The sequence below is a fragment of the Rutidosis leptorrhynchoides genome, chromosome 10, assembly GCF_046630445.1.
Source record: "Rutidosis leptorrhynchoides isolate AG116_Rl617_1_P2 chromosome 10, CSIRO_AGI_Rlap_v1, whole genome shotgun sequence".
In the NCBI taxonomy this organism is placed as follows: domain Eukaryota; kingdom Viridiplantae; phylum Streptophyta; class Magnoliopsida; order Asterales; family Asteraceae; genus Rutidosis; species Rutidosis leptorrhynchoides.
The window spans coordinates 264,028,239-264,038,922 of record NC_092342.1 but is presented as its reverse complement, the minus strand read 5'-3'; the positions used below and the strand labels follow the sequence as shown (position 1 = coordinate 264,038,922).

Here is a 10,684-nt window from a genome sequence, read left to right as displayed (position 1 = left end):
AATGTTCATCTAGATATTTTACCATCGGTATTGGATGTAAGTTATATAGTTAAGACCCGATTGAATGAATATGTGTGTAAGTTACCTAATAGATTTACCAAGAGTTCTCTTAGTAAACACGCAAACTCGATTACAAGATCAAGGGTTGCCTTTTCTCTATAGTTCTCGTGTTTGTAACCAAATAACTATGATATATATGCTAATCACCCAAATCGACTTGCCAAGAGTTCTCTTTAGCAAGTACTCAAACTAGAATTACTAAGTGGAGGGTTCCCTATCACCTAGACCTTTTCGTTTGTGACTAGTTGATTAGCTAGATCAAAGACTTGAATACCAATTGTCTTTTGCGTTCGCTCTACACAATTCATCCCTATACCGTCTAATCATTTTGATCTAATTTACCCCCTTGGTCCGGTTTAGTAAACAATCAATATAAGACAAGTTGATTGTAAATCAATATGATACATCAACAAGAGTTCTCTTTATCAACAACATATCAATTAACTAGATATAAATGATTTGACATCAATAAGCATGGTTCTTTAATTCAAGCTTTAATTTATCACACATAATACATTCAATCAATAAGATTACATCCAATACCTCAGTTATTAATATAGACAAACATTATAGAGTTTAGCCAATAATCATATTAACAAACAAAATAGCAATCAATTAATAAGTAAAATTCATTGTTAAGAACAAGAAATCAACCTAATAGAGAATGAATCTTGGATGGAGAAGGATTGGTTTCTTGATTCTTGGATGTTAGATCACTTGCAAGCACTTGGAGTTCTCCAAAAATGCTCCTAAAATCGTCTTCTAACTCCTCTGGTCCGTACCTGTAGTTTCTGATCGTATCTCCCTTTTTTAAAGTAGTTAAAGTTAGTCAAAAAGCAAAAGTAGACTGAAACCTACTTCTATCTGGACGCCGTCCAGTTGTGCTGAATTTTACTGTCTCGTTTTTTCCAAATCTCCCTTCATTTGGACGGCGTCCCAATCATTTTGGACGGCGTCCAACATATCTGCAGCCTCGTTTTATCATTTTAGAGCGCTAATTTGACCATAACTTGTATCGGAATCAACTATGATGAAATCACAACTTATAGAACGGTCATAATTCACCAAAACTCTTTATAAACCACTTTCCGATACACTTTACATAACTTTATGTATTACTTGTAGAAACCGCCTTAACTGTCCTTGATTCGAGAGTATTTCACACGATATTGCGAGATATATATATATGATGTATTTGAGCAATATCATATACCCTCTCTATTTTCTACACTACTCCTCACAAGAGTTATTATTGAACTCTTTCAAGTATGTGTTTTTGATATGAGATTTTGTGATGTGAAGAATGGGATGATTCAAATGAAGCTCCAAGCATTGCCTTTTATACTTGAGGTTAATCCATGTGAATGCAAGTGTAGCCTACCTTCATTTGTTCAAAAAACCATATTTTAAACAAAGCCATCAAACCAATAGTGTATGGCTCCTTTCTTTGACTTCAACTCTTGCAAGATAATTCAACCATGTGAATGGTAGGTGGCCAAACTTTAGAATTCAATTTGGAATTGAGTCACATGAATTACCGTCCAACAAAGCTCCACCTTGACGAACATTCCATTCCTTTGCTATCTGTTCTTAATCTCTGCTTCCTGTCAGCCCTCCCAGGCTCATTACTTTCTTTGAACGCCAACCAAGTCCAAACAATGTTCGAACTTGTTTGTAGTAACTGGCTTAGTCAACATATCTGCTGGATTATCTGATGTACTGATCTTTCTCACAATTATAACCCCTTTAGATATTACTTCACAAATAAAGTGATACCGTACATCAATGTGTTTGGTTCTCTCATGATACACTTGGTTTTTAGTCAAATGTATGGCACTCTGGCTATCACAATGCACCACAGTTTCATCCTATTGCAAACCCAGATCACCAACCAAACCCCTCAGCCACTTTACTTCTTTCACACCCTCAGTCAGAGCCATGTATTCCGCTTCAGTTGTCGACAAAGCAACAGTTGATTGTAATGTTGCTTTCCAACTAATAGCACATCTTCCGAGAGTAAAAACATACCCAGTCTGAGACCTTCTCCGATCCAAATCACCAGCATAGTCTGAATCAACGTATCCGGTAACATTAGTATTACCACCGCTATCAAATACTAAGCCAATATCAGTTGTCCCTCTGAGGTACTCGAAGAATCCATTGCCCCGCTTTCCAATGAGCTTTCCCTGGACAATCCATATATCTACTCACCACGCTTACCGCCTGTGCAATATCCAGCCTAGTACATACCATAGCATACATGATGCTACCCACAACACTAGCATATGGAACATGTAACATATGCTCCACCTCCTCCTCAGTTTCCGGTGACAACGCCGATGAAAGTTTGAAATGTGCAGCAAGTGGAGTACTAACCGGTTTGGAGTTATCCATCCCAAAACGCTGAAGAACCTTCTCAATATATTTCTTTTGTGACAAATACAATTTTCCTTCACGTCTATCTCTGATAATCTCCATTCCCAATACCTTCTTAGCTGTACCCAAATCTTTCATCTCAAACTCACTTTTGAGTTGAGATTTTAACTGATCGATCTCAGACATGTTTTTCGAAGCAATCAACATATCATCCACATATAATAGCAAATAAATGTACGAGCCATCAGGAAGCTTCTTGTGACATACACAACTATCATAATCACTCCGCGAGTAACATTTACTAGTCATGAATACGTCAAATCGCTTATACCATTGTCGAGGTGATTGCTTCAAGCCATATAATGACTTTTTCAGTAAACAAGCATAATCTTCCTTTCCTTTGACCACAAATTCCTCTGGCTGGCGCATAAAGATCCGTTCCTCCAACTCACCATGTAAGAATGCCGTCTTGACATCTAGTTGTTGCAGCTCCATATCAAGTAAAACAACCATGACAAGTAACACGCGAATAGATGTATGCTTTACGACCGGTGAGAAAACTTCATTAAAGTCAACTCCCTCTCTTTGATTAAAGCCTTTTGCTACAAGACGTGCTTTGAACCTTCCATCTTCTACACCCGGAATTCCATCCTTCTTCTTGAAGATCCATTTGCATCCAACAATCTTCTGACCTTTAGGCGGTTTCATTAGCTCCCACGTATGATTCTTATAAAGAGACTCCATCTCTTCATTCATAGCTACAGACCACTTTGCAGATTCTGGGCTACTAATAGCTTCACGATATGTAGCAGGTTCTTGGACCTCTATATCTTCTGCCATACTCAGGGCATAAGCTACCAAATCTGCATGCCCGAACCGTTGTGGTGGTTTTATTGCTCATCGTTCTCTATCTCTTGCTAGATTATAATTCTGTAGATCATGTTGCTCATCTGACTGATCTTCTGGTGTCATTTGATCAATACCAGAGTGATGTACGTTTTCTACAACGGGCTGGACAGGAGTATCTTGTACTACTCCTTGTGGAACTTCTATTTCTTGCTCCACCTGGTCTTCAACTTCACGATCTTTTCCAGCAACTACTTGTTCCTCCTCTGTCTTTTTCAACATAGCAGACACATCAAATGTCACATCCCTGCTGATAAGAAATCAGGATGATTTACCATCAGGGCACCACAATCTCTAACCCTTCACCCCATCTGCATACCCTAGAAATATGCATCTTTTGGCCCTCGGCTCAAGTTTACCATCTTTCACATGAGCATAAGCAGGACAACCAAATATCTTCAAATCACTGTAACTTGTAGGGGAACCTGACCATTTCTCCAAAGGAGTTTGACAATCAATTGTCGTTGATGGAGATCGATTTACCAAATAACAAGCTGTGTTGACAGCTTCAGCCCAAAACAAATTTGGTAATTTTGCATTTGAGAGCATACACCTCGCTCGCTCAAGGAGCGTTCTATTCATTCGTTCTGCAACGCCATTCTGTTGTGGTGTAAACCGCACTGTGTGGTGTCTCACAATGCCTTCGTTCTTACAGAACTCATTAAATTCGCCTTTGCAGAATTCCAGTCCATTTTCAGTTCTCAAGCGCTTGATGAACTTTCCAGTCTGCTTCTCTATCATCATCTTCCATTGCTTGAAATTGACAAAAACTTCATCCTTACGTTTAAGGATATAAACCCACACTCTTCTCGAATAATCATCAATAAAGGTTAACATGTATCTCGCACCACCTTTTGAAGGAACCGGAGATGGACCCCAAAGGTCTAAATGGATATAATCCAAAGTACCTTTCGTCCTATGAACAGCTGTGCCAAACTTTATTCGGCTTTGTTTTCCGAATACACAGTGTTCGCAGAATTCCAATCTTCCTATATTCTGCCCGCACAACAAACCTCGTTTACTAAGCTCCATCATTCCTCTCTCGCTCATGTGCCCAAGGCGCATGTGCCATAACTTGGTGGTATCTACATCTTTAGCCGATGAAGAAACTCCAGCCGCTCCAGTAACCGTTCTACCCTTTAATAAGTAAAGGCCATTACACCTTTCACCTTTCATCACGACAAATGCACCTCTAGAAACTTTTAATACTCCACCTCGAGCTCGATACTCGCAACCTTTGGAGTCCAGCGTACCTAAGGAAATAAGATTCTTCTTCAATTCTGGAACATGCCTGACATCTGTCAACGTCCTCACCGTGCCATCATACATCTTGATTTGGATCGTTCCTATGCCAACAACCTTACAAGCTACATCATTTCTCATAAGGACTTTACCACCATCTATTTGTTGATAGGTAGTAAACCAGTCCCTAATAGGACACATATGATAAGAACAACCCGAGTCAAGAATCCACTCATTACTTGAGCTGCCATCGGTAACACTAAGAACATTTGTACCATCAGAATCATTTTCTGCAACTGCGGCAACTTTATCGGCTCCCGCTGCATTCCAAGTCTCTCTTTTTCCTTTTAAGTCTGGACAGTCTCTACGCATGTGACCTTCCTTGTGACAATTGTAACACTTGATCTTTCTATATCTTGGTTTCGATCTAGAACGACGTTTGTTGTTACTACTTGATGCTCTATCATTACTTCTTCCGCTCACCACCAAACCATTTGCACTTTATTCCACACAATCCGTCGAGGATTTCTTCCTTAACTCAACAGAGTTCAAGGTAGATTTGACATCCTCCATGGAAATAGTATCTTTACTATATAGTAGAGTTGTAACCAAATGCTAGTATGATTTTGGCAAGGAACATAAGAAAATTAATGATTGATCTTCATCGTCAATTTTCACACCAATATTATTCAAGTCCAAAATTATTTTATTGAGCTCATCGATGTGATCATTTAATGAACCTTCTTTCATCCGAAGAGTATACAACCGTTGTTTCATATACAACCGGTTCATGAGACTCTTAGTCATGTATAGAGATTCTAGCTGTTTTCAAAGTCCAGCCGGTGTGATTTCTGCCGCAACTTCTCTAAGCACACAATCGGCAAGATTTAGAATAATCATGCCGTGTGCCTTTTCCAGAAGTTCATCCTTCTCTTCATCTGTCAACTTTTCGGGTAGATGTTCTCTCCCTTTCAAAGCCAACAAATAACCTTGTTGGCTCAGTAGAGCCCGCATCTTCATTCGCCAAAGGCCAAAATCGTTCTGGCCATTAAATTTCTCTACGTCGGACCTTATTATTGTCATCTTGAATATTTAATCACAGCTACGCTCTGATACCAGTTTGTTGTGATTTAGCGCACTTTCAAGACCCGGGAAATTAATAGAACAATTAAGCAGTAAATAAAGACACAAGTATTTACGTGATTCGGCGTGAGGCCTAGTCCACGGGCGGAAGCAGAGATGGATTTTACTAGCAAATATGGCAAACCCGAGGTTACAATGTATCACTCTAATCTAGGCTCCGAAAATACTAACAAAGTATTTGGACCACTCACTAGATTATAACACTTCTCTCGTAACTCACTCGTATAGAATTTTATTTAACAATTCTATACTCTCTCTATTTTCTACACTACTCCTCACAAGAGTTATTATTGAACTCTTTCAAGTATGTGTTTTTTATATGAGATTTTGTGATGTGAAGAATGAGATGATTCAAATGAAGCTCCAAGCATTGCCTTTTATACTTGAGGTTAATCCATGTGAATACAAGTGTAGCCTACCTTCATTTGTTCAAAAAAATCATGTTTTAAACAAAGACATCAAACCAATAGTGTATGGCTTCTTTCTTTGACTTCAACTCTTGCAAGATAATTCAACCATGCCAATGGTAGGTGGCCAAACTTTAGAATTCAATTTGAAATTGAGTCACATGTATTACCGTCCAATATGTTCGCAGTTCTGTTGGAACTTTGAAGTAAAGTAGTAAAGTATGATTCAGTGTTCATGTGTATAGGTGGATTAATAATAAGAATAAGGAAAATGAATTAAAAAAAAAACATAAAAGGCTAGATTTCAGCAAAACCGACATCCAAATTCCACGCTCGGCCCGAAACGCTGGTGAAACGAAGTCAGTTGTGGCTGAACGTCGATAACCCGACTTTCGGTGTTGAACGACAGAAAAAATCAATCACTCCCGCGGTGCTCTTACTGTAAAAAGTGAAGCTAGTAAATAATTTTTATATATTTAATCAATTTTAACGCATTTTCTAAATCAAAACTTAAAATTAGACAAATAGTAGTCACTCCGTAACAATTAAACAATAAATAATAAAAATAAACTATTAGCTACAGCCTACAGATATACCTACAAGTACAGCTATACCTGTCCCCCAACCAAAACAAACCTACTCTCTTTCTCTCTCTACTTGCAGAGTTGATGAGGTGCTTCCTTCATTCACAATTGAAATCATAGTTTGCATCTGTACAAGAATGCATCGATTCTAATTCGATTTTTCTTTCCTTGTGCAGTTTTATCCATTCTAGGGTTTTCAATTTTGGGGGAAAAACTTGAAAACCATTTGACTTGAAAATTTGAACTAAAAACAATAAGGGTTTCATTTTTAAAAGTCAAAATTGAAACTCCGGTGACCGGAATTGATTAAAATGAGTGCATCAAGGTTTATAAAGTGTGTGACAGTTGGTGATGGAGCTGTTGGCAAGACTTGTATGCTCATTTCTTACACCAGCAACACTTTCCCCACTGTAATAAATCATTACTCAACTCTCATTTTATTACTTTCATTTTTTTTTTATAATTTTGAATTATTGTTATGTTGTATTATTGTATTATATAGTTATATTGACATTTTCTTGTAATAAAGATTCTGTCTTTTGTGGATTAATCAACTCTTGAATTTGATATTCTTATCAATGTGATTTAAGTATATTTATATTTATAATTTTTTTTTTATTTTTCTCATGTTCTTCCCCAAATTTAATTTGTAATTAACTTTTATCTTATTGGAAAATAAAAAGATAGTGGGTGTCATTTTTGTCTCCTTTCTATATGCAAATCTTTGTAACTAAGGTTCTTTTTTTTTTTTTTAAATCTCAGTAAAGCTATTTACTTGATCAAAACAGGAATATTTTGGTTTTCAAATTTTTTTACTAGCTTTTTTATTTTACTTGATTTAAAATGCTGTTTGTATTTTCATTTGTTTTTCTTGAAATCTGATTTCTTTTATACACTTTTGATTTGGTAGTGTATTCTATGAATTAAATATTAAGGTTTACATCTTATCCAGTTTTGTTTTCAATTCTGTAATCTGTAGAATGTGTTGAGATTTTGTTTACACCTACTCCTAATACTTTGTTGAATGTGTACTTTATGTTGACAGGACTACGTACCAACTGTTTTTGACAATTTTAGTGCAAATGTAGTAGTTGATGGGAGCACTGTTAATCTAGGATTGTGGGATACTGCAGGTTAGTTTGTGTAAACGATTAGTAGTTATTGCACGAGTTTTAGCTATCAATCACTTGTATTCGTTGTTAAACAACACCATGTGAATTTTACTCCAAAAATTCGTGCAACGGTTGCTTACGGTATTTTATTCGTCTAGTCTTTCATCTTCTTGTTGTTGTTGATGGGCTAAAGTTGTGTTATTGGTTGGAACAGGGCAAGAAGATTACAATAGATTAAGACCTTTGAGTTATCGTGGTGCCGATGTTTTCATACTTGCTTTTTCTCTCATTAGCAAGGCCAGCTATGAAAACGTCTCTAAAAAGGTAATTCAGTTTTTCACTAATGCATCAATCTTTTATATTCGATTTTTAAACAATTCTATGACCAATTCTTGACTCGAATGTGGCAAGAATACAAGACTAGTGATTTAAAGATAAGTTTCTATAATGTTATCTCCCTGAATTCCAATAAAAGAGATGTTAGTGTAACTAACTTTTTGAGTTAATGTGTAACCTTCGTATCTCAATTGATATCACTTTGGTTATCAATACATCTTTAACGATATTTTAGCCAAAGTTTTTGTTTCGAGGTTGTATGTGGATATCGACTTTTAATAAAATTACTTAGTCATAGATGCTATGTGTTAGTGTTGGCAGTTTAACGTTGTCATATTGCGTCTCAATGTATTGAGAAGATAACAATATGTGAATTTGCTTGGGTCTTTGTGGGTCTTGTTTTACTTGACCTGAAAAAGAATGGTTCATGGAGGAACATTATAATATGAATGATTTCATATTGTGTTTAAAGTTAGAACTAGATCACTTCGACTAAAAAAATTCAAACTTTTTTAGTTCTCACTACTTAGTGATGTACTAAGCAAAGCACTCGTTTAATGTTTGTTGCATTGTGCAGTGGATTCCTGAATTGAGGCATTACGCACCTGGGGTTCCAATTATCCTTGTTGGAACTAAACTAGGTTAGATTCTTACGCACGATTAATTGAAATTATGGTATTTGATACTCTTTTATTCATTGTAAATGACAATTAAATACTTTTTCTTTTGTAGATCTTCGTGATGATAAGCAGTTTTTTACAGACCATCCTGGTGCAGTGCCAATTACAACGGCTCAGGTGAACCCTATAGCCCATCTTATATCCTTATTAGTTATAATTATGCATGAATTTCATATATAAACGTTAATCTTTATTTTCACTGAAAGATTCAACTAATGTGTTATATTTCTCAATAGGGTGAGGAGTTGAAGAAGCTAATTGGTGCGCCTGCTTACATCGAGTGTAGCTCAAAAACACAGCAGGTGACGTAATACTTCTCATATTTTGGCTTCTATTTACTCCATATATTCTAATTTATAGGTTCCTAGGTTAAGTACGTTTTATTCTGTCAATTCGTTTTATTATCCTTTGACCGATTGTTTCTTATTCATTGTTATCATATGTTTAGATAGTGAAAGTTGATAGATGACCTTAAAAATTTGATTGTTGTACTTTAAAGTTCTCAACCATGATCATCTTTAGTAAAAAGTGAAGACCCGAGTAACTTTTTAGTATGGGTCGCGTTAGGCTTAGTGGCTTACCTCTAACCACTTTTTACCTGTATTTTAATTATAGCTAATCTGATCTGTATCGTTAGTGATAAAGTATAATCAAGATCAACGTACTAGTGGCTTCCCTATATCCACTTTTTCTCTGTATTATATTAGAGTAATAGCTAATTGTTAAATTTGATTATTATGAAACTTTAATATTAAAAAATTTAATGTGCTACCGTTAGCGATAAAGTGTAACCAAGATCATCCTATTTGTATGTATGGTTGCCACCTCTAGTTATATTTTAGCTAAAACTTTGCTATTGCATCTACAGAATGTGAAGGCCGTTTTCGATGCAGCCATTAAAGTGGTTTTGCAGCCACCAAAGCAAAAGAAGAAAAAGAAGCGAAAGGGTCAAAAGGCGTGCTCGATATTGTGATTTTGCAGGTGATTTTAGCCTACTTGAGGGAAGTGAAAAATCAACCATGCCGTGCTAATTTCCCTTCTACCCTTTTTAAAGTATCTGATAAAATGCTCACTTTTCCTTTCTGTCTCAAGAAACCAACATGTGTAATGACAAATATGCAAGTAGATTGGAGGTGTTTGTAATGTATATTGTTTTCTCTCTTTAACACCAAAAATAGTTGAGGCTATTTTGGGTATTTTGATATTAATTTGGTTTGGTACTTGTAGCCCTAATTATATGTTTAATGTTGGTAGTTATCATGTTCTATTTAAACTATTAGTTATTTTACATAAACACCATTACTCAAATCCAACCAACCCTCAGTACATAAAGTTTCAAGGTTTTTTCCTATTCAGGGTTATCTGAGAGGGCTCCTACCGTTCTCTTGCCACCACAAGATTCGATCTTTAGACCTTTTGCAATGATATGAGAGCCTTAACCATTGGCTACCTTGTGATGGTTTTCCTTTCGCCGATTCGTGCGCGCTAGCATGTCTTTAAACGGAATACTACAACGAAATGATATAAACGATGCATGTACTTGACTTGGTGTAGACAAAATTACTGAAACTGGTAAATTTTATCATTTGTAGTTGTGCTTGATTGACATGTGTAATGGCAGATAATAAACTCGTGTGAGCATGTTTAACTAAAAACCATAATAGTCGCGGTCTACTTACATGTGATGAACACGAGTTTATTCTTTGTCATAACTAGGGGTGTGCATGGTTCGGGTAGAACCGAAAAAAAAAAAACTGAGAACTGAAGAGGAACCGACCCAAAACCGAAGTACCCGAAGTTATTTGGTCCGGTCCTTGGTCCATAAATTTCTATTTTTT

The 10,684-nt window shown here is 36.3% G+C and overlaps 1 protein-coding gene across 1 annotated transcript; it reads left to right on the top strand.

Annotated features, from left to right (window-relative positions):
* Nucleotides 1-7,015: 7,015 nt before the first annotated feature.
* LOC139872513 (rac-like GTP-binding protein ARAC3) lies at nt 7,016-9,840 on the top strand. The gene is made up of 7 exons (XM_071860404.1): nt 7,016-7,128; nt 7,764-7,851; nt 8,045-8,154; nt 8,744-8,811; nt 8,885-8,963; nt 9,083-9,148; nt 9,715-9,840. Exons 1-7 carry the CDS (start codon nt 7,030-7,032, stop codon nt 9,817-9,819), a joined length of 615 nt encoding a protein of 204 aa, XP_071716505.1. The 5' UTR covers nt 7,016-7,029; the 3' UTR covers nt 9,820-9,840.
* Nucleotides 9,841-10,684: the final 844 nt, after the last annotated feature.